At 44.0% G+C, this 24,351-nt stretch overlaps 1 protein-coding gene across 2 annotated transcripts in view; it reads right to left on the bottom strand.

Annotated features, from left to right (window-relative positions):
* Positions 1 to 24,351, bottom strand: part of kif15 (kinesin family member 15) — a 76,810-nt gene that overhangs the window by 39,704 nt on the left and 12,755 nt on the right. For both annotated transcript variants that reach the window (XM_078539604.1, XM_078539603.1), the window contains exons 6-17: positions 22,632 to 22,732; positions 21,778 to 21,957; positions 20,893 to 21,102; positions 19,698 to 19,823; positions 19,274 to 19,396; positions 18,446 to 18,569; positions 17,952 to 18,052; positions 15,633 to 15,842; positions 14,011 to 14,188; positions 13,658 to 13,799; positions 4,592 to 4,733; positions 2,565 to 2,762 (exon numbers count right to left, since the gene is read on the bottom strand). In XM_078539604.1, coding sequence (XP_078395730.1) covers positions 2,565 to 2,762; positions 4,592 to 4,733; positions 13,658 to 13,799; positions 14,011 to 14,188; positions 15,633 to 15,842; positions 17,952 to 18,052; positions 18,446 to 18,569; positions 19,274 to 19,396; positions 19,698 to 19,823; positions 20,893 to 21,102; positions 21,778 to 21,957; positions 22,632 to 22,732 — 1,835 coding nt within the window. The remainder of the gene's footprint in view (positions 1 to 2,564; positions 2,763 to 4,591; positions 4,734 to 13,657; positions 13,800 to 14,010; positions 14,189 to 15,632; positions 15,843 to 17,951; positions 18,053 to 18,445; positions 18,570 to 19,273; positions 19,397 to 19,697; positions 19,824 to 20,892; positions 21,103 to 21,777; positions 21,958 to 22,631; positions 22,733 to 24,351) is intronic.

The raw sequence follows: 24,351 nt of genomic DNA, 5'->3' as shown, positions 1-24,351 counted from the left end.
GTCATGAGGGACCTTATCAAAAGCCTCGCTAAAGTCCATGTAGACCACATCAAATGCGTTACCCTCATCAACACTCCTGGTTACCTCCCCAAAAAATTTCGATCAAATTTGTCAAATATGACCTTCCCTTAACAAATCCATGCTGATTTTCCCTGATTAATCCGTGTCGCTCCAAATGCAGATATATTCTGTCCCTCAGGATTCTTTATAGTAACTTCCCCACCACTGAGGTTAGACAGACTGGCCTTTAAATTTCATGTTGCAATGAGCAGATTCTACACCTGTTGATACCTTTAGCAGACATATTCACTTAAGCCTTTTACTCTGTCCTTTCAAAATATGTTACTTTTTATATATTTAACCTCTTCCCTTTTGTAAGTATTATGGATTCTGCTTCCACTGCTGTTTCTGGTGTGACATTCTAACTCTTAACAAATCTGAGAACTCTATTTACCTTATCAAACCGTTTCTTAATTTTCAACACTTGTTTGTATCGGATGTCCCTGTAAGAGTCTCTGCTCTAGTGAAAGACAGGGAGGCAACACCATTCATACAACCTTTGCTCATCAACTGTCAACAGAGATACCCGTGCACAGAATATGAATTTATTCTGCAAGTGAGATGACAGTTCAACTGGAAACAGGGTATGGGCAATCCTAACGAAAAAAATTTCAATTGGTTGCTGGTTCCCTATCTTCTAACACAAGAAGCCCACAGAACTATGTTAGAGAATATGCTCTGGGAACAGGACTAAATTATTTATAGAAACTGTTAGCACATTGCTGTGCAAGGTCAGTTCAATTCCATGAGGGTACATTCAGCACTCAGTTGGGAGCATCCTTGCCTCAGGGAAGAAGTTTTGGGTTAAAGGTCCAGTCTATGGCTTGAACGTGTAATCGAAGAATCTAAGATGTAAGATCAATAAACAGGAGGATATTGAGAGGGGTTGAGAAAGTGAGAGACCTTGGAGACCATGTCCACAGGTCCCTGAAGATGGTAGGGCAGGTAGATAAGGTGATAAAGAAAGCATATGGAATGCTTTCCTTTATTGGACGAGGTATTGAATACAAAAGCAAGGATGTAATGATGGAACTGTGTAAAATGCTGGTTAGGCAACAGTTTAGGCCACAGCTTGAATTTTGTGTACCGTTCTGGTCATCACATTACAGGAAGGACATAATTGCTCTGGAGAATACAGAGGAGATTAGAAGAATGTTGCAAGGGCTTGAAAATTGCAGCTATGAAGAAAGATTCGATAGGCTAGGGCTGTTTTCCTTAGAACAGAGTAGGCCGAGGGGTGATCTAATTGAAGTGTACAAAATCATGAGGGCCTAGTTAGGGTAGGCAGGGAAGACCTGCTTCCCCTACCTGAGGGGTCAATTATTAGGGGGCATGGATTTAAGGTGATTGGTAGAAGGATTAGAGGGAACAGGAGGAAAAGCTTTTTCACCCAGGGGGTAGTGGGCACCTGGAATTTACTGCCTGAGTTGGTGTTGAGGCTGAAATGCTCAGCTCATTTAAAAAAGGTACCTGGATCTGCACCTGAAGTGCTGTAACCTGCAAGGCTACGGATCAGGTACTGGAAAGTGGGATCAAAATGAGTGGCTAGCTTTTTCTTCTCTCTTTTTTTGGCCGTGCAGAAACGGTGGGCCAAACGGCCTCTTTCTTCAACATAACTTTTCTGTGGTTCCAAGACACTGAAGTGCAATACCAAGAGACTGCTGTACTGTTGGAAGAAATAGCTTTCAGACAAGACCTCTGCCATGGCACTATTTGAAAAGCAGGGGGTTCTCCTGGTGTTACCATCACCACCATTTGTCCCCACCAAGTACTGATTTTCTGGTCATTCATCTCATTTGCTGTTTGGGGGAAACTCAACAAATTCAGCTGCAGTGTTTGCCTACATAACTAAATTATTGTGCTTCAAAACTAATTCATTGGTCATGCAGTAACCAAGGATGTATTAAAGCACTACATAAATGCGAGTTTTCTCTTTCATATCCAAATACCACAATGTTACTTCTCATATCCTACACACTTATTTTAAATTAAAAAGCACATCATCAAAGAACTTATTTGACACGAGCAAAGAATGAACTGCACAGTGCACCAGAAGTTATTAATAGAGGAAACAGTTTTCCAACACAAAATTATGTGGTGATTTTTGGACAAAACATGGGAATCATTAACTGACTCACCCAACTGCCAAAAAAAATTGGTTATTTATTCTTTTACTGGCAGCATTGGGTATCAAAGTCAGAAGGAGACTAATTCAGCTGACGACACTAATGCGTGTGTCTGTCTACAGCTTTGCTGTGTCAACACTTAAAGCAAATTAATTTGCTGCCACTTACTTTGAGACATCCTGAAGAGAGGAAAGGCACTCTTAAAAACAAATGTCTTTCTTCTTCCATCACCAAACATCTCTCATTGCAGAGGTACAGAGTAGCATCCTTTCCTATGCTGAATTACAGAGCTAGTATTCTAAATTCAGCATCAGGTGGGACTATACACAGGCCCCTACAGAGGAGAAGGGAAAGAAAGGTTAACTAAAAAACACTAACCTGTACCATTCGAAGCTCTTCAGCAATTGCTTCGTAAGCCTGCTCATTCATTTCAGGTGGCAAAGGCTCACTCATAATATCGCCTTCCTGAGTCCCAGGCTCCATCTCCGCACAGACACCAGGAGTTCCTTCAGAACTCATTCGTAGAATAAGTCGAGATCGCAGATTGTAAAAAGACTTTGTTGGAGTGGTCATATTCTAATGCATCATAAGATAGGTATTAACATCCAATCTTGTAATAGGGAACACCATTGTTTCATCAAAATCCAAACACAGTGGGACAGCAAAGGGAAAAAAAAGCTGGTTCAGAAAAGCATTACTCTACAGGGAGAAGCTGGGTGCACTTTGTTTTACAACATCAAGGCTGCTAAGAATAAAACAAAAGAACTGAACTCCAGAGGTGAGGTGAGAGTGACTGCTCTTGACTTCATGGCAGCATTTGACTAGAGTGGCATCATGAAGCCCTAGCAAAACTGGAGGCAATAGGAATGGCTGGGGTGGGGGAGGAGAGAACTCTCCACTGGTTGGAGTCATATCTAGCATGAAGGACGATGGTTACATTGTTGGAGGTCAATCATTGCAGTCACAGATAATTGCAAGAGTTCCTCATGGTAGTGTCCTAGGCTTAACTATCTTCAACTGTTTCATCAATGATCCTCCTTCCATCATAAAGGTCAGAAGTGGGGATATTCGCTGGTGCCTGCACAATGCTCAGCACAACTTGTGACTCCTCAGATACTGAAGCAGTCCGTGTCAATACGCAGCAAGACCTGAACATCATTCAGGCTTGGGCTGATAAGTGGCAAATAACACTCGTGCCACACAAGTGCCAGGCAATGACCATCTCCAACAAGTGATAATTCAACCATCTCCTCATGACATTAAATGGCATTACTATCACTGAATCACCCAATATCAACATAATGGGGATACCATGGACCAGAAACTGAAATGGACCAATCATCTAAATACAGTGGCTACAAAAGCAGGTCAGAGGCTGGGAATTCTGCTGCGAGTAACTCAGCTCCTGACTCCCCAAAGCCTGTCCACCATCTACAAGGCACAAGTCAGGAGTATGATAGAATACTGTCCACTTGCCTGGATGAGTGCAGCTGTAACCCGACTCAAGATGCTGGATACCATCCAGGACAAAACAGCCCGCTTGATTGGCACCTCATTCATCACTTTAAACATCGACTCCCTCAGCCACCAACACTCAATGGCAGCAGTGTGTATCATCTACAAGATGCACTGCAGCAACTCACCGAGGTTCCTCCGACAGCACCTTCCAAACCGCGACCTCCCTTCCCAACAGCACTGTGGGCTTACCTACAGCACAGTGGTTCAAGAAAGCAGCTCACCACCCCCTTCTCAAGAGCAATTAGGGATGGGCAATAAATGCTGGCCTAGCCAGCGACGCCCACATCCTACAAAAGAACAAACAAAACTGGATGTACCTTCACTACGCACAATGCAGTGGTTCAAGAACGCAGTTCACCAATAACTTCTCAAGGGCAACTCGGGATGAGCAACAAACGCTGACAAGAAATTTCACAGCAATCATGCTCAAGAACTCATTTTACTTCTAAATTCCTTCAACACAACCAAAAAAAAGCCAGATGCTTTCAAGGACTTAACAGGAACAAGAGTTTTTCTTTAATATTGTTTACACAAACAAAACTTAATTTAATTAACAAGGTGACGTTCTGGTGCATTCACTGGCTCCTTAAAAAATGATAGCATCAGCTCATGTTGTAAGGATAATTTTTTCAAAAAGATTAATTAGAACAGCAATTGGCGCAATTTGCTTCCATTGTAATCTCATTGCCTCTTGGAGCATGGTACTAAATTCCACAGGAATCAAAAATAAAACCTTTTGCTAAAATGGTGCAAATGAATGATAGGATCAAACCCCAAGCATTTAAATCTCCACTGAAATCTGTTAGTTTTCAACAAACCTGAGTTGAATCTGGAGTGTTTAAATCACCCATTACTTCAATAATGAATGTGTGTCCAGGAATATGTACCTTAATTGTCTCAGCATGCATCTTATTTAGCTGGGAGACCTCCTGACGTGTGAGAGCTTTCGTTGCTTCCAAAATATTTTCTAGATGATGGTTGGCCTTTTGAAGGGTGTGGACCTCTGATTCCAGTTCCATTTGTTTCTTCCTAAAGGTAATACAAAGCTCAATTTATATAAATCAGAACACAAAAATCAGCATTAGAGTCCTTTACAAGGATTTGCTGGAATTTACAAGTTAACCTCAACTCCAGTATTTCATCACAACACACTGTCCTCCTATGCAAATTATGACGATCTCTGCAAAACTTACGAAATTGGAAACAAACAGGGAGACTGGTGAAAATTGAGATTCATGGGTTTTCTTTATAGGGGCATTAAAAAGGGTAACGCTAAATAAGTTCATTTAACTCTTAAGGGGCAAATAAGGATCTCTATATTGTTGCACCTTCAAATTATAAAGAGATGGATAGAATTCATTAAAATTTTACGTGCAATCTTGGCCAAGTTAATGCGTCCACATACTGCATGAATAAACAGCAGCATTAAGCGGTTGAGTGATGCAGAGTAGGCTTAAGTTAGAAGTGGCACAACTCAAAGTAAGCAACTTTCCCACAAAAGTAGGGGTCTTTCTTGGTCATCCTCTGAGCTGAAGGTGACCATGTGCCTCATCTAGCGTGTTTGGTAGGGTTCCGGTGAGTACAAGGTGACTGCTAAGGCTGATCTGTGCCTGGAAGGTTCTGCTGCAAATAAGACAGACAATTGAACTTTGGATGAGTTACTGGCTCAGGATTTCCTCTCCTTGCATTTTCTCTCTGATATGTGCTTGCTTTCGAACGAGGTCACACCGCTTTTTATTTGGTTGTGCCAAGTGCAGCAATCCTGGGCGAGTTTCTTCCAGAAGTCAAAGTTGATATCAAAACTCCTAAGTGAAACCTTCAGAGTGTCCTTGTAGCATTTCCTTTGATCACCATGATAATGCATCTCAGGCTCAAGCTCTCCATAGAATATTCACTTTGGGAAGTGAGCGTCAGGCATTTTGGCTACATGACCAGCCAACTCAGTTTTGACTGTCTTAATATGGTGTGGATGTTTGGCATGCCAGCTCGGGAGAGCACCTCAGTGTCTGGTATATTGTCCTGCTACCTGATCTCCAGGAGTTTCTGAAAGCAGCTCAGGTGAAAGTGGTTGATCTTCTTGGCATGACACTGGTACACAGTTCTAGTCTTGTATGCATAGAGTAGTGGGCAGGACTATTGCTCTATAGACTTTCAGTTTGGGAGGCAGACTTACTCCTCTTTGTTCCCAGATTGATGTTTGAAGTCTGCCAAAAGCTACACTTGCTTTGGAAATTCTTACGTGTGTCTTGTTGTCAATATGGACATCTCAGGAAGAGTGTGCTGCCGAGATAAGTGAACTTACCCACTTCTGGTCATGGACTGAAACTATGGGCTGAATTTTGCCCTTGACGCGCAGGCGGGCCCAACCAATTGCCGTCGCCGAAACGGGCCGCGCCGCAATTTTGCGCGGACGGGCTAATTAAGGCCCGCCCAGCGGGTTAAGGACTCCTGTATAGAACGGGAAAATCGTTACGGAGGCGAGCGTGCTCAGACCGCCGGTTCCAATGGGGAACTGGCAGTCTGTATAAAGAGTGGCCAGGCAGCCTCATTGAGGCAGTGCACCATGGCCACTCACAGAGAGAGACAGGCTGCTCTCAAAGGACAGGAGCAGGAGAGGGGGAGGGGGGGTGGGGCAGGCTGCAGGAGAGGCCACTGTGCCCCTCACTTCTCAGATGCATGCCTTGCTGTCCTCCTCCAAGAGGTGCCCAGCCGTCAGGATATTTTGTATCCGGAGGATGGGGGGCCCCCCCATGTCACCAGGCAGGCGTGGGAGGAGGTGGGTGACGCAGAAAACGCCCATGATGATGTGTGGAGCACAGGAACGCAGTGCCGCAAACGATTCAATGATTTGCTGCGCTCTGGAAGGGTGAGTACCATGTCAGCCTTGGCCATTTTACCCAGCAGGTAGCTTTAGCCTTTGAGCACCCCGCCCACGTCTTAGTGTCGTTACTGGATTGGGCATTTGGCGCACGCTGGGTGGGCAGATAGTGACCATGCTTACATCAGCCTTAGTGGTTGAGGAGAAGATGGGTTCTCCCCGCAGCATATGTTTGTATTTGTCACAGTTGAGTAGTCTGGGGGCAACCTGCAGGAGAGGCAGCTAGACACAGACTCAGAACTCCAACACATGTCTTATTGATGGTGATGAGAGGGTGGAAGGGGAGCCTCAAGGTGTCGTGGCCAAGAGCCATCTGCTGGCCTCGGCGTCGCACCTAGTTGCACCTCCTTGCCATGGGCGCTAAGACCCGTGTGTTATTTAAAGTGATGGACACCGAATGTGTCCAAGGTGGCCTTTGGGGGAGGGGGTTGGGACCAGCCGTACTATCTTCTGGGGACTGATCACCAGTAGTGTGGACAGGAGCCGCTGGGGCCTCAGATGGGCCACTGTGGTTGGGGTGCAGTGTGTGCGTGAAGAGTACATTAGCGATCAGCCCCAATAAATCCTCTTCTCTGTTCTGCAGGCAAAAACTGAGCACAATCTAAGGGAGCACCAAAGGACTGGTGATGGGCACGCCCTGCTCCAGTGCCTCACCACCTTCGAGGAGCAGGCCACAGAGCTGGGGAGGAGGCAGGCGGCCAGGGTGGCAGGTGGCGACAAGGCTGGGGTCCAGCGGCCAGGTATTTGAGGTCCACAGTCCCATCCACTCTGTATGCCCACCATCCAAACCACTGATGGTTGCTGCAATCGTTAATGCTGCAACACTGCTCAGTCACAGACTGAGACACTCTGACATGAGGGTCATACACAAAGGTCCCTCATCCCCTTGAGGATACGCATCTCCAGCACCTTCCAAAATCGCCGTTTCCCATTTGGGACCACTATCCCCATGGCCTAACATGCCACGGTATCGCTGCTGCACAGCCAAAGACGTTTTGCATCTTAGTGGGGTTGGTACCTCCGCCACCCTTTCAGCCAGTGCGCCCCACATTACTCTGTCCAAAAGGTCCTCAGCACCTCAGCTGTCAGCCTCATGGCACTGAACTTAAATAAATGCCACCACCTTACTCATCCCCAGGACAATGGGAAATGTTGCCTTCTGCCCACCTGTTCTATGACCCTCCTAACGGTATGAAGGTCAATAATGTGACCTGTCAATCTCCTGTGCTCCACGGCAAATGTCGCAAATGTTTGCAATGTTTCCTCATCACCGCAACTATCCAGGCCAGCATGCATCCAGGTCAGGTACCTCTGCACTCTCCCCACTCAAATGGCACATAACATTCCTTAGGCCATCTGACCAGCCTATCTGTATGCACGTTTAATGTTTGGGCCTCCTCTTGACTCTTTTCCACCCCACCAATGTTCGTCTCCTTAGGGTCTTGAAGGGTGAGCGACTTATGAGGCTGGGGGGGGGGGGAATGAAAGGTTTAACTGACTGAACGCTAACTGATGCACTGTCCTTGTTGTTAATTTCAGCATCACCACCGCATGGCCGTGCCCAACGATATTGGAGCCACCCTTCCACACCTGAGGGCCAAGACGTGCAACTTGCGGCACATCATTTCAGCCAGCCAGGCACCGGCGCAGCCACAAACACTTCGGTAAGGAATTTAACGTCAGCTAGTGTCCCGGGTCACAGTGGAGAGGGCACTTCACAATCGCTGGAGGAGATGGCAGGGACAGAGAGTGCTGATGGCACCAGCAGGTGGAGGGCTGTAGGGGACCAGGCACATGCTGAGTCCGGCACTGATGATGTGCCTCTGGAGTTGTCACCAATGCAGCAGCTGCAGGAGAAGCAAAAGGAATCACGTTTGCATCTGGCAGGGTTGCATGAGGGTATGCTTCAGTTGGTCTCTGCGGTGGAGGAGTCCAGGCAGAGTGTAAGTGAAGGCATGAACCTCAGGACAGAGTTTCACGCTTCCTTCATTGAGAGATTGGCGATTCTCATGGAGAGGGGCTTTGATTGGATGGACACTCTTCTGATTGGGTTACGCTCTGACCTGCAAGCCCTCACAGCGGTAATGGCCACGGGTGGTCATTCCCAATGTGGGAGGTGTTCCGGGCACCAAGTGTCAGCGCTCGGTGCCCATGCATCTGCGGTGAGCAGGGATGTCCAATGTGACCTCACGTCGGCGCAGCAGGTGCCTGTCGTCGCTGCGAGCTCCTCTCAGGGTGCTCCGGATGAGGGCAGCAGCTCTCCGACCCTCTGCCAGTTAACGTTGCATCCGTTGAGGCTGCGACAACTGGGGCGGTGCCAATTCTGAAACTGGTCACTCCCTCCCAGGCGGGGCCATCACAGGCTCCACAGGCCAGAGGACACCCACCAAGGTCATTGATGCCAACAGGACAGCAAAGTCAGCAGGCTGTCTCACAAACCACTCCAAGCGATGGGGCAGCACCTAGATGTAGCACCCGCAAACGAAAGCATAAGGCACATTAGGCACTCCACGGGTATGTCACTGGTGATTTTGTTTTGGCCTTAGATTAGGGAACAAATAGTTATGTTTGTCATAGAGATGTTTCTGTTTTATGTTGGACAGAATAAAGTCCACTTTTCTGACCATGGCTGAGGGTATTTCCTTTGTGCTGCATTTGTATGTTTCACAGACATTTCATGAGTGTTTGAGTGGACATTGATGTTTCTGTACTAAGTCCTTAGTTGCAGCTGATGGAGGTGGAAAATGTAGCACCTAAGTGCCACGTGTGGAAGTGCCAGGCAATGCTGGTCCTGCTGATGTGTGTAGAGCTAGCTGAAGGTTCATTGGATTAAATTGTCCCAGGTGTCCCTGCTTCCTTGGTGTAGTAGCGGGTCGACGTGCTGCCCCTCATCATCGCCCTGTGTTTCCTCATCCTCTGAGCCACTGCTGGATTCATCATCTGCAGCCTCATCCAGTGCGTCAAGGTCTTCATCGTCAACTGCACCCCCCCTTTCCAGCGCAAGATTGTGCAGAGCGCAGCATACTACCACTATCACAGAGACACGATCTGGGGGGTACTGGAGTGCGCCCCGAGCGGTCCAGGCAACGTAAGTGCATCTTGAGAAGACCGATGGCTCTCTCCACCACAGCCCTTGTGGTGCCGTGGATCCTAATGTAGCGCTCCTCAGCTTCTGTTCTTGGACGGCGGAGTGGCGTCATGAGCCACCTTCGGAGGGGATAGCCCTCGTCACCCAGCAGCCAACCATCCAGCAGAGCCAGAGCACTGAAGAGCCCCGGCACCTGGGAGTGTCTGAGGATGTAGGCGTCGTGGGAGCTGCTTGGGTACCTTGCACAAACTTGCAGGATCTGCAACCTGTGATCACACACTATCTGCATGCTCATGGAGTGGAAGCCCTTCCTGTTGATGAAGGCACCGGGCTCACCTGCTGGCGCCTTGATGGCCACATGTGTACAGTCTATTGCACCCTGGACGCGAGGGAAGCCAGCAATAGCCGCGAAACCTCTGGCTCGCTGTGCCTGACTTGCCTGGTCGCAGCGGAAGTTGATGAAGGTCAATGCCCTTCTGAGCAGAACATCTGTAACCTGCTTGACACAAGTGTGGACAGCTGATTGGGAGACACCGCAAAGATCACCCACCGAGCCTTGGAAGGAGCCAGAGGCATAGAAGTGGAGGGCAACTGTGAGCTTCAGAGCTGCTGGCATGGGGTGTCCACCCACACAGTTAGGGGAGATCTCAGGGCCAATCATCTGACAGATATAGTTGACTGTCTCCCTTGAGAGACGGAGCCTCCTTTGGCACTGCACCTCAGTCATATTGAAATAGCTGTTTCGCTGCCTGTATACCCTGGCAGCAGGATAGTGGCGTCTTCTGCGGCCCCTTCCACCTTGGACAACCTCTTGGCCCTGCTCCCCTTGTGCCCGCGCCTGGCCTCCCAAAGGTGGCTCCCCTGGAGGCTGATTGTCCACTCCTGGCCTCTCCTTATTCTATCCCTCCCTTTCTCCTCAGAGGAGCTGCCTCCAGTGGAGATGTCAGAGCCCATACCCAGTCTAAATGGAGGCCTCCGGAAGCTGCAGGCCCGATTAAGATAACTGTCTGCAGACTGGTTTTAAAGTACACAAAAAGCTCTTGGAAATCGATGTGAACTGCTAACAAATCACACAGGCAAGTTTAAAACACTTTCTGCATTAAATACTTCATGAAAAACATGAACAGCCCCTCTGAGTCCACATATCCCGCCTGTGCGTGAGTTTTAATAAAAAATCACCTACCCGCCTGCCCATTGGGCCCGTGCGCCAAGCCGAAGTTCGCACGGGCCCCTCAAAATCGTCAACGATCGGCAAGTTAAGGGCCTTAACGAGACCATTAATTAATGGCGGGCACGCGTCCCACTGCATAGCGTGCCCGCCAACCTAAGTATCACGATGCCGCATGCTGACGTCGGGATGCTCGCGCAACATCAGTGCACAACATTTTAAGTGCTGACGTGTGGGCTCCGCCGCCAGCACGTCAGCCAGAAAATTCTGCCCTCTGGGGTTGAGATAGGTGTTTCGTGGAACAGGCAGGTACATTACTTCAGTTTTTTTCCCATGATAATCATAAGGCTGAAGTTGTTGCATGCGTTGGAGAACAAGTCCATGCTGCATTGCATGCCAACTCTGAACCAGCAGCTCGTGCACATTGGAAAACAGGAAATCGCGAAGTATGACCTTGGAGACCTTGGTCTTTGCCTGGAGTTGTCACAGACAGAGCAGCTTGCCGTCTGTGTGATGAGATTTCAATACCAGGATCGCCATCATGGAAGGTATTGAAGGGCACGGCAGAGAAAAACAAGAGGCGGGCTGGTGCTAGTATGCATCCCTGTTTAACTCCATTAGTGACAAGGAATGGGTCAGAAGACTCACTATCATTCAGCACATGCATGAGCACGCAGTCATGGAACTGATGAACCATTGTGATGAATTTCTCAGGGCAGCCGAATTTCTCCATTAACTTCCAAATGCCCTCCAGCTAACTGTGTCAAGAAATTTACAGCACAGAAGGAGGCAATTAAGCCCATTCTATCTGTGCTGACTTTTTGAAAACGCAGGGATGTTTAGTCTCAAGCTCCCTATTTTTGTCTGCAATCCTCAAAGTACCTCACCCCAGAGCACCAAGCCAAATGCCTTTTAAAATTATTTATGGATTTAGCTTCCACCAAATGTGGTGTAGAGGTCCACGTTCTGCCTAGGAATTTCTCCTGGAACTGTCTAACTGCAAACGCCATATCAGTGGTTCCTTGACCTTTTCTGAAACCACACCGATTCTCTGGCATCAGATCCTGTACCATGCGGTTCAGAAGGATTCTGGCAACGATTTTGCCGGTGATGGGGAGGAGTGAGATTCCTCTGTGATTGCCACAAGATTGGCCAGCTGCTTTCCACTTGTACAGGTGGATAATGTAGGCATCTTTGCGGGATGGTTCCTTGCTTCCACATAATCGAAAGAGTTCAGTGAGCTTCTTGAGCGGACATTGACCTCCAGCCTTGTAGACTTCAGCTGGGATAAGCAGTAGCTCCTACAGCTTTGTCGCTAGTCAGGAGTTTGATGACATTTGTTACTTCTAACAGCTTGAGAGGGTCAAGAGAGCAATTGATGGCACCCGTGGATTGCTTCTTCATTGATGGTTGAAGGCCGATTGAGGATGTGGTTAAAGTCACTGCTCATCTTTCTAGAATTTGGGCTTTTTCTGTGAGCAGTGTTGACCTGTCAGCACTGAGGATTGATGATGAACCAGTTAGACTGGGTCCCTTAGGCAAATTTCAGAGCAGCGCAGAATCTCTTCCAGGCTTTGCAGTCTGCATTGGATCAAAGGTCGACGGCTTTCTGATTCAACTAAGTGTAATGGGGAAGCAGTGGCATACGGTATTGTCACTGGACTAGTATTCCAGAGACACAGAGTTATGCTCTGGGGACCCGGGTTCGATTGCCACCATGGCAGATGGTGAAATTTGAATTCAACAAAAAGCTGGAATTAAAAGTCTAATGATGACCATGAAACCATTGCCAATCGTTGTGAAAAAAAACCCATTTGGTTCACTAATGTCCTACAGGGAAGGAAATCTGCTGTCCTTACCTGGTAACTCCTGACCCACAGCAATGTGGTTCACTGTTAAAAATGCCCTCTGAATGAGGGCAATTAGGGATGGGCAATAAATGCTAGCCTAGCCATCCCATGAATGAACAAAAGAAAAATGGAGGGGTAGCATCTTTCACAGGCAGGCTCTTTGGAATGGCTCATCCTGTATTGGACTTCACCTTCACTCGGCTCTCACCTGTAGCTCCAAGTAGTTGTTTGCACACGACAGTGGCCACACCCCAATAAACTGCTTCAAAGGGCGGGCCAAACCAGGTGAGCATAGCCATCGGCCTCCTACTGGTGGCAAATTAGGGATTGGTCCACCCTGGCACGTGAAGACAGATTCCCGCAGATTGGGCAGTTGAGACCAATCTAAGTTCCAATGGTCTTGAAGCACCATGTTGTGGAACCCATAGAGCTCAACAAGGCACACAAGACGTCATGGTCATCCACTGCATCCGGATCTATCCCCAGCCATCTAGATTTGTCTTGCAACTGAACCAAGATAGGTCAGGACAAGAGAGTGAGGCTGACGATGTGCAACCCTCCCTTGCTACAATCCAATTCACACAAGTCATGTTTATCATCCTTCTATTATCTGAAATCTATTATCTATCTCTCAAGTCCTGCAGCGATGGACAAACGACCTAGCAGCAGGTGTGGATTCACTGGGGCAGTGAACCTGCAGACAGCAGCTCAGGCCTTAGGGTCATTTTTCACTAGATGGAAGAAGCGGAACTCAGCAGCCCCTGAGCAGCTCTTTTCAGGACCACACTGCTCACCTCCCCAGTATGAGGCAGGGGGTAGGAAAGGTTTGCTGAACATTGTCTACTTCACCTCCCTGGCCAGCTCATGAAAGAAGTAAGTGAATAAACACGATAACAAAATAACTGCAGTTAAGACTGATAGCACTATGTTATTTGGTAGAAATTTTCAAACAAATACTAGTTGACTTACTTGGTCAGCTCCTGAAACTCCTCATATTCCTGTTTCACAGAAGATATGTCACTCTGTGCTTGCAGAAGTCGAGCTTTAAGTCTTTCTTGTGATACTGCAGAGACGTTTTCAACTTTGACGGGTGACTGGTACAAGGTCTGACCTTATAAATGAATTGACAAAGCATCTCTTACATATTACAATTCAAGGGAACAACACGCCAGATATTAGTGCTAAATCAGGAACAGCAAAAAGAATACAAGTATGGCAATTGATTATACTGACGCTATGTTAGTAGTCACTTCTCAGGCTGCAGCTTTGTCGAGCAAATTGCATGTCAAATTACAAACATTGTAAAAATGCAGTATATTTACCTTCGCTATTTTTATCAGAAATAGAGGCTTCCAAAAATGCCCTTTCCAATTCTGCTGCCATGTGTAAAGTAATTTCCTTAGCACGTTTCACACTCTCCAAGGAGTTTAGGTATTTGTTTTCTTCCCGCAGTGCACGATTCTCCATTGCATAACTGGCAACCCGAGGGTCTTGTTCAATCTAGTAGCACAAGATATTATAAATTACTACAATACGAATCACATTGAGTGTACACCACAAAAAAGAACATTTGACTCAACTGGTTTATTCCGGCATTTATCCTCCACACGCGCCTCCTTCCACCCTAGTCAACGAACCCTGTCTACATATCCTTTTATTCCTTTCTCCCTCATGTGTTCATCTAGCTTCCCATTAAAGGCATCTATGCTATTTTTTTCAACTGCTTCATGTGATAAATAAGTTTCAAATTCTAACTACTTTATATTCTTTATTGAATTTATTAAAGACTATTGTCTGATTATGGCCCTGAGTTTTGGATTCCCCACAAGTGGAAGCCCTCTCTAAAATTATGAAGGGGGTTTATATAAGGCCCTTTATTAGGTCACTCTCTTTTCTTAAGAAAAGAAACCCAATCTGTTCAATCTTTCCTGATAATTATACCTTCTTAGTTCTGGTAACATGCCTGTAAATCATTTTTGCACCATCTCCATGCTTGTATATCCTTCTCACAATACAGAGAGGAGAAAATACACAGCAATCCAAGTAGGGTCTAACCAAATTTCTATACTATACCAAGGTTCTGACAAAAGGTCAAAGATCTGAACATTAACTTGGTTTCTCTCTCCTGAGTATTTCTAGCATTTTCTGTGTTTATTTCAAATTTCCAGCATTTTGCTTTTATAGTAAGGTGCTATATAAGTTTAACATAATTTACATGCTTTTCAATTGCTCCTCTAAAAATGAATCTGTGCTTTGTTTATGGCTACTTTAACTTGTGTTGCTACTTTTAATGATCTACGGATATGCACTTTTAGATTCCTTTGCTCCAAGTATATGTGGAATTCAACTACATTTTTGGTATTCCATTTTATTTTTAAAAAAAACATAGGTGTCACCTTACTACAACTGCATAGTTTATCAGAAGTTACTAATCATTTGGGGATCTTGTGGTCCAGTGGGTAGCGTCCCTACCTCAAAGCCAGAAACTCTAGATTCAAATCCCACTCCAGGACTTGATGGGCAAGGTTGGTGTGTTCATAACATGGCCAAACAGGTTTGAGTATCAACCTGGAAATTCTACGAACACAAGGCAGTGGCAGGTGGTAAGAATGGGAGGTATTCCTGGTCAGTCATGTGATGGAAAAAACATTGGATAAAACATCACTATCCACAGCTCCAGTCTACAACATGCATGGAAAAGTGCATGCTGCCACATTAACTTGGACTGCGAGTTAACTATAACAACCAACAGCACTAAATTCATCTCAAACTGTTAGCCAAATATACTGGTTCAATCTCTTGCTTCACTGAACCGAGTTGAAAGATAGTGATTTCATAGTTTAAGAAGTTAGCAATTCAAATGAATTACTCTATTTGAAGATGCTTCAAGACAAATATTGGAGTTAAAATTCTAAGCAGGCCACTTTCTATCTAGATATCCTACCTGTTTTTTCAAAGTTTGAATTTCTTCCCTCAGCTCAATGATCTCTGCATCCTTTTCATCAGGAGGTAGGTTTCCTTGGGATTCTTTCAGAAACTTTTCCAGTCGTGCTATGCTCGTCTCCCTGAACTTCACAATCATTTTGTTTGATTGAAGTATCTTTTCCTTTTTAGCGCACACATCTTTAAGTTGACCAATTTTTTCTTTCAGGTTCTGAAACACAAGAATGGGATAAAGAAACAAGACACAAAAGCTTTTTCAGCAATAGGAGGAATGTTTTCTTTTCCACATTCCCTAATTTTCTGTCTCTCCAGTCAATTGTTTTCTGGGATATGACTAGCATCAGCAGAGATCATGCAGTTATTGATTCCTACATTGTGCAACAGGTCTAGGACAATATTACTTTAAGTGCTACTGCAATTCCACCCTGCAGTAGATTCTGTCACATTTATAAAGAGAAAAGTCAATATCACTGCCAATCAAATGAACCCAAATTGGTTGAATTAATTAAAATGGCTGAAAATCAGCCAGCTTTATTTTTTAAATATTGTTCTTGGGATATGAGCATCATTGTCAACGTCAGTATTCACTGCTCATCCCTAGCTTCCCTCAACAGGATGGTCATGAGCCACTTCTTGAACTGCTGCAATCCAGGTTCTTCTGTATGTGCACCCAAAGTGCTCTTTAGGAGAAAGTTCCAGGATTTTGATCCAACAACAGTGAAGTGCCATGAAAATATAATAATTTCCGTAATATTGTGATTTATTGTAAAGGTAGGTTAATAGTGGGGTTTGGATTAGTGTGTGTGTGCGTGTGTATATGTGTGTGTGTGTGTGGCGGGCGGGGGGATTTAATTGAATTGGAGACAGCTGGCCTGGAGGTTTTGAGTTATCAAAAAGGAAGCTAAGTTTGAAATGCTAAATACGTAAACGTGGCTGAAGTTACAGAATGTGAGGTGTGAGGAACATTTTCATTTATAGATAAATTAGGTTAGTTTGAATTTCAAAGCGATGGTAAGATGTTACAAATAGCCAGAAGAAGCAAAGCCAAATACTGTGTTTATTTTTCACAAAAGTTACTGATAATATGAATACTATGAAAGATTTATATTATGAGAATGGTAAAGTTGCAAAGGCATATTGGAACAATGGAATTTACATTAAAAATGGAGAAACATGCATGAAGGAGATTAGGTTATGTGTAAGGGAGAAGGCATTTTAAGATATAACACAAGTGTAAACAGCCTCCAGCCTCTGGGTATCAAGTTGCTGTCTACAGGAACAGAAGCTAAAAAAAACTCACTTTGAATATCACCGTCCAGGGTGTTGTGTGCTTTGCCTGGGTCTGTTTAATCTATTTGTTTTTACTGTTGCCTTAACAGAGCTGTAGCTGGGAGCCAGGTTAATTAGGGAAATTAGGAGTTATTATAGTAGTAAATTGTAGACATATATATGCGCTTAAAACCTTTTCTTTTATTAATGTTTAATTTAGTTTTATAAAAAGGCTCTAAGTCTTGGTGGACTTATTACTACTGAATTCAAGGCATGTATCTCGAAATAAAATACAAATTGCAAAACAGTTGTGACAGCTGTTTCAAGTTTCCCTCTGGGATTTGAGCAGTTCGGCATCTACCATCCACTGTGCCATAACAGAAGGGGCAGTAATAAATCTCCAAGTCAGGATGGTATATGGCCTGGAGGGGAACTTGCAGGTGGTGGTATTCTCATGCATCTGCTGCCCTTGTCCTTCTAGGTGGCAGAGGTCAGGGGTTTGGAAGATCGTGTCAAAGGAGCCTTGGCAAATTGCCGCAGGGCATCTTGTAGATGGGACACACTTTGTGCTGGATTGGAGGGAGTGAAAATTTCAAGTGGTGGATGGGGTGCCAATTAAGCAGGTTGTGTTGCACTGAGCTTTCTGAGTGTTGTTAAAGCTGCACTCATATAGGCAAGTGGAGAGTATTCCATCACATTCCTGGTTTGCATCTTGCAGATGGTGGACAGGCTGTCGGGAATCAGGTGAGTTACTCAGCACAAAGTCTCCACCCTTGTTGCCACAGTGCTTATATGGCTGGTCCAGTTCCGTTTCTGGCTAATGGTAACCTCCAGGATGTTAATGGTGAGAGATTCAGAGATGTTAGTGCCATTGGCTATCAAGGGGAGATGGCTAGATGCTCTCTCATTGGAGATGGTCATTGCCTGGCACTTGTGTGGTACGGATATTACTTGCCACTTATTAAGTCTTGCTGCTGCTGATACGTACTGCTTCAATTTGAGATTACTTTGCCCTCTCCTCCAAGGGAAAGAAATTTAGCTGGGATCTAACCTGATTTTGACTTTCACTGTTCTCCCAGAGAAGCATGGCTTCCAGAAAACGATTCTTCCATTCACTGTCATCTACTTCATGCTCATCCACAGAAACAGCATCTGATAGAGTGAAAGAAAGCATTCACCAAACTTTTAGGATTTTTAAAAACATTTTCAGTCACCATGAAGCTACATTAGCTTTACTCAATAGACTGCACGCTTCACATTAGTACAAAAGTGTTTTTGCTTGAACCCAAAACAATTTAAGTAAAGCAAGCCAAGGCAAACTGCTCAACAGCAATTAACTGGTTGATGTTTTATGGATTTGTACGGTCTTTGTATGCTTCCTGTGGCCAACTGAAGAATCAGTTAGACCCCAAAGCAAGCCACTTGGTTGCAGCAGGCATTTGGTCCACTAACATAAAAGTTCCTTCATTAAGTTCAGCAGCTTTCTTAAAAGCTGCTTCCAATCCTTTATTCCTCAAAGTCTGTCGTCTTAACTGGATTCCTTACCTCTCTTAGCCTCTTCCCCCTGTGATATTTGTCCTTTAGACAGCTCAGAAAGTTGTTCTTTCAGCTTCTTGATTTCTGCCTGTAGCTGGTGGATGTTGCCTTGAGTATCTTCATTTACTATGGCCTACAACGAAGAGGGAACAAGTTGGTGCTACATCAATCTAACAGTAACCAAATAATCACAAGGCAATAATTTTATAAGATGTTCTTGCACAGCATTAGCCATCTTGCCTTTGGTTGACTGATATAATGTTTTTATTTAAAAGACAGCATCCACATGGATCATTGCAGTTCAGTTTCAAAAGAAAAAAAAATTAAATCAAAAGCTACAAAGAGATCATAAAGCTTACAGAATGAAATATAACCCTTTACATTCAGGTTTTCAAAAATTAACTTTTATCTTCCCTGTACTCTTCTAAAAAGATATTAGTTCTTGAAAGAGTACAGGGGTCCTACATTATCTAATGTGAGATCCTAGACAATGGATGTCAGCAGGCTATTTGGCTGAAGACACTACAACCAAGCTTGCTACACTTCTTGCACCATGCTTACGTACAAACACTTCCATCAAGGGAGAACAATCAGAAGCTTGAACCCTCATTTCCCTCACCCGTAGCTTGGATGCTGAAGCCAGCTGTAAGGCTTCTACTATGCACCAGCTGATTTAACCTACACTGAAGATTGAACTTTTCTGGTTTGTATGGCTCAACTGCTCCGTAACCAGCCAAATTATTACATGTTCTTAATTACATGATAAAGATGCATAACCGTAACCTGGTTAGCCAGCATTAGAGATACACATTGAACAAATCAAAAACTTGAACTCACTTTATTTTTGATTAGCTTAGCTCTACGAGCAAACTGAAGCGTGGAGAGCGTTTCACCGAAACACCGTGACCCAGGGTGAACATTTGCAATAATGTAAGTCTTCGCATTTCCTCCAAGAGAGTCCTGCAACAAAATTATTCATTAATCTGTTATAGCTAAGCTGCTGTTAGTAAACGGGCTTCCTCAAGATATGCTATCTATTGATTTGTCAATATTTCTATATTTTTAATCAGTATGGATTGTTAAAATATTATCTAAGATCCACTTATCCAAAAGCATGGTGTCCACTTCCAAAATAAAGTTTATGATGAATGATACATCATTTTTAATGTTACAAAATGATATTATTTAACCTGTGAGCAGAAAAAGAATCCTTTAATTGTTTAAAATCTCCAAATATTTAACAATCTAACAGTTACATTACCCTCAACAAGAATGTCAGCTTAGAATCTCGGTAGCAGATATGTCTGTTTTTTCCATTGGCCACATCAACAAGGCCCATAATAACATGTCCCAGACAACTCAGTGATCGGTTTATACTGCTTGCCTCCTAAAACATACAGAAAAAAGAAAAGTGATAACAAAAAAAAGACATAGAATTCTTCTGCTTTAATTTTCATAATTTTTCAAATAATGTAGCTTGATGAAAGTAAAATAATTGTATGGTGCTCAATCAGCCATGAGATTGGTGAGAAACAATTTTAAGAATTTTAAAATTGGAATCAAGATTTGCCCAGATGCCATTTGAATTCGATCACATGCATACATTGAAATATTTCTGTACTTGGTAAAAGCCCCTATCTATCCATGTAGGCAAAATAGTTCTAATAACTAGGGCTGGATTTCACAGGGCACCATGGAGGTCCCTGCCCCCTCAAGCTAAAAAGTCAGGTGCGTGGGGAAAACTACCCATGATCCCAACAGCTGTCCCGCGACAATGTAACGCTGGGAGCAACGTTAATTGCTTTCAGGTGAGACTTCTGCCTTTATCTCGGGTGGGAGGTCCCAGCATGGAGCTGCTGGCCAATTGGATGGCCAGGTAGTCCCATGCTGAGAAGCCCAGGCAATCTGGGATTGGGGAGTCTCAGTGAGGGGAGTTTGGGGGCGGGGAAGGTTAAGGGTGGGGAGGGATGGTTGACCTTGAGGCGTGTGCATACAATGGGCTCAGTGGAACCGGAAAGAAGCCCCCCCCGCCCCGACCATCCCTGCCCGACACTAGCCAATGCAGCTAAAGCTGCTGCGTTTCCCGTTTGGCGTACGCCTTCCCCAACCGTGGCTAAAATGCTGATGGAGTGGGATGGAGCCCTTAAGTGGCCATTGATCTTCCACTGAAGGGATTCAACAGGCCCAAGGGCAGATGGGCCACCCAATGCCTTCCCTGCCCCCCATAAAAGGTCAGGGGGCAAAGGTGGGGGGGGGCAGCTAGGTGATGGGAAGGCCACCCATTAAATTTTACATTCCCCCATTCCTTCAAACCCAACAGTGGGGAAGCATAATATCCAGCCCCTAGTTATTGTAACTGCAGCATCTTTTGAATATGAAAGACTCCAGTTGTATGATGCAGTAACTGGTCCCTGTAATTTGCAATTGTTAAACAGAAGATGTAAAATCGTCCGTGCCTTTAACCGAAGCCCTTCAGCATGTGTATCCTTCTGTCGTTCTGACCCTGCCAAGTCAACCAGGTTCAGCTGCGATGTTCGGATGTTAACTAGGTTGTTGATGTTTTCCTTTGATTGTATGATAACTGTGAAGACGGCATGAGACCGTGATGACTCGCGATTCATTGAGGTGGAAGCTACACTTCGGTTCCGCCATCCCATGGATAACACCTATCAAAAATTAGAAAATGTTTTATTCCTTTTCTGCACCTGCCCACAATTCCTGTATATTAACGAACCGCAATTGTAATTTTAAATACACTAATTTCTTTTTCTCCTTGGGTCCTAATCTAGTGGACTCATTAACATCCAGTACCATTTTTAGAACTGTGGTCATCACATTGCTCAATTAAAGCACAGGTTTTCATGACAAACAGGATAATTCGAGTTAATGGTCAATTATAGTTGAATTCATAAACTAAAAAAAGGACAAGGTAACATGCAAATCTTAAAAACACTTTAGCAATTTAGTAAATAGTCTTGCTCAATGCCACAATCAGTAGATTGATGCCATTACTTCATTTGCCATGAGAATTTTATATAGAGTTTTAAACAAGCACAGAAGCTTAAACATCAACAATTAATCTACTGCAGCACCACTCACTGCAGTTAACAGTATGATAAAATTTGATGCATTTTCAGAATACACCATTTTTGAGCGTTTAATGAACCGCTGGAAAAACACCTGAATATAAAAAAAAATCCTCTTTAAAATACTTTCAAAAAATGCTACAGCAAGTGACCTGGCCAACTGGTAAAATAAAACAGTAGAACTTGTGTGATCACTACTAAACAAAGTGTCTACATTAAGATTGGACCATTGTAAGTGAAGTGGTACTAAATTACCTGATAGGCCTCAGCTGCTGAAGTTACAACTTGTTCGACCACCCCTTCTACAAAGACCCCAGTTTTTATGTTTTCACGAAGAAATAGGCCGGATGAAGCAGGGTCTAACAGGTCAAATATTTGTTCATTGTAAATCTCAATAAAGGAGCACTTGCACAGAAAATTCTTGCCTTCACCAGCCTATTAAGGGATATAGAAGTAGATTATTAAATTTCAAGAAAATCTCATTGAACAGCTTGGCTCAGTTGTTGGTTATTTTTCACCTGTGACTGGAGTCTTGTGGCCCAGTAGGTAGCATCCCTGCCTTTGAGCCAGAAGCTCCGGGTTTAAGTCCACTCCAGGACTTGTTGGCCATGGAAGGAGCTTTCATGATTTGGCTCAACAGGTTGATAAACAGCCTGCTAGTCTTTCCAACACTTACAAACACATTTTTCCCTTTGGGGGATAGTGGGAAGATACAAAACAAACAAACAAACGTGGTTCAGAAAGCTGTACATTCTGGCACAATACCGGACTTGGGTTCAATCTAGGTTTGCAGACCACTGCGGTATTGAAATAAGGGTGAACTCTCAGAGATGCCATGCTTTAGATGAGGTGTTATGTTGAAATATTGTCCAGCTGAGCCATAGGAACTACCAAAGAACAGTGAGTTCTCCGTGTCCTGGCCAACATTCCTCCCTCAATTAATAACATTAAAACACAGATTAACTAGTCATTCACAGATGCTGCATTTGTCTACCCAAGTCATGGTAATTCACTGAAGTGCTTTGCGATATTTCAAGTCCAACACTTTATGCAATTGTAAATGTTACATTATAAAAAATGTAAAAAAAAGCATAAAATCTAAGAGATACCTTTTCTTTTTCTCGATTGATCAAATAAAAGAGGTATTCAAAACTGCGAGGGATTACGCCCCTCAAATTATGAGTGAAGTTCTCAGAATCATCAGAGGGACCTGAAAACAAAAAACACAATATTTATTACCATTATAAAAATAAGGTTTGAGCTTTGTACTTTTGTAAACATGGGTGAAAACAAACGAGTACATGATCCCCTAAGGGATAATTTTGCATGGCAATGCATCCAGCATAGAGTCATGCTGCACAGAAGCAGAGGATTCCATAATTAGTCTTATAGTATTCAAACTCTATTTTCAACATCCTCGTAGATAATGAGGTTAGAAAGCTGAGCTTCTCAAAATAACCCCTACAGTCCATTGTCTAAATCCATTAAGTTATGGAATTTTAGCACAGAAATCCATACAAGTCATTCCCCAACAGAAAATTCCAACCTTGGTGGAATTGAGTAGATGAAGGTATCAAAAAAATAAATAAATTTAAACAAAAAACATACACACTAACATACAAATTGGGACTAGCAATAGGTCACTCGGCCCCTTGAGCCTGTTCCACCATTCAATAAGATCATGGCTGATCTGATTGTAACCTTAACTCTACATTCCCGCCTACCCCCGATAACCTTTCACCCACTCACTTACCAAGAATCTATCTACCTCTGCCTTAAAAACATTCAAAGACACTGCTTCCACCACCTTTTGAGGAAGTGTTCCAAAGACTTATGACCATCTAAGAGAAAACATTTCTCATGTCTTAAATGGGTGACCTCTTATTTTTAAACAGTGACCCCTAGTTCTAGATTCTCCCAAAGAGGAAACATACTATCCACATCCACCCTGTCAAGATCACCTCAGGATCTTAAATGTTTCAATCAGGTCACGTCTTCCTCTTCTAAACTTCATTGGATACAAGCCTAACCTGTCCAACCCTTCATCATAAGACAACCTTCCCATTCCAGGTATTAGTTATGTAAATCTTCTCTGACCCAACACAGTTATATCCTTCCTTAAATAAGGAGACCAATACCATACACAGTACTCCAGATGTGGTCTCACCAATGCCTTGTATAACTAATTTGCATAAATACGGCTCCATTCACAGCCATGATTCCCCAAACTACTTTACAGCCAATTAAGTACTTTTGAAGTGTAGTCACTGTTGTAATGTAGGAAATATATCAATTTGCACACAGCAAGCTCCCACTTACAGCAATGTGATAATGACCTGATAATGTGTTTTATTAGTGTTGATTGAGGAGTAACTATTGATCAGGGCACAGGGGAGAACTCCTCTGCTCTTGTTTGAAATAGTACCATGGTATCTTTTACGTCCACCGAGAGGTCCAGACAGGGCCTCATTTTAACATCTCATCCGAAAGATGGCACCTTCAACTGTGCGACGTTCCCTCAGTACTGCAATGGAGTGTCAATTTCGATTTTTGTGCTCAAGTCCTGGAATGGGACTTGAACCTTTTGACTCAAAGGCAAGTGTGCTAGCAACTGAACCACAACTGAAACACAGCAGGGAGTAAGAGACCAAAATAACAACTTAAAAACCAAGAGCAAGCCAATCTCTGTATAAGATTTTTGCAACAATTCTTTGCACACATCATTAGTAGCTTTTATTTATTACTTATCTATAGGTAAGATATAAAGAATCATGAAATAATGTGTCACCATATATTAACATTTCAAAATGGTATCTTAATGTTTTCTAA

Source organism: Cetorhinus maximus, chromosome 3, assembly GCF_964194155.1.
Source record: "Cetorhinus maximus chromosome 3, sCetMax3.hap1.1, whole genome shotgun sequence".
Classification (NCBI taxonomy): Eukaryota; Metazoa; Chordata; class Chondrichthyes; order Lamniformes; family Cetorhinidae; genus Cetorhinus; species Cetorhinus maximus.
The sequence above is the reverse complement of the archived record's forward strand: the minus strand, read 5'-3'. Positions and strand labels throughout refer to the sequence as shown.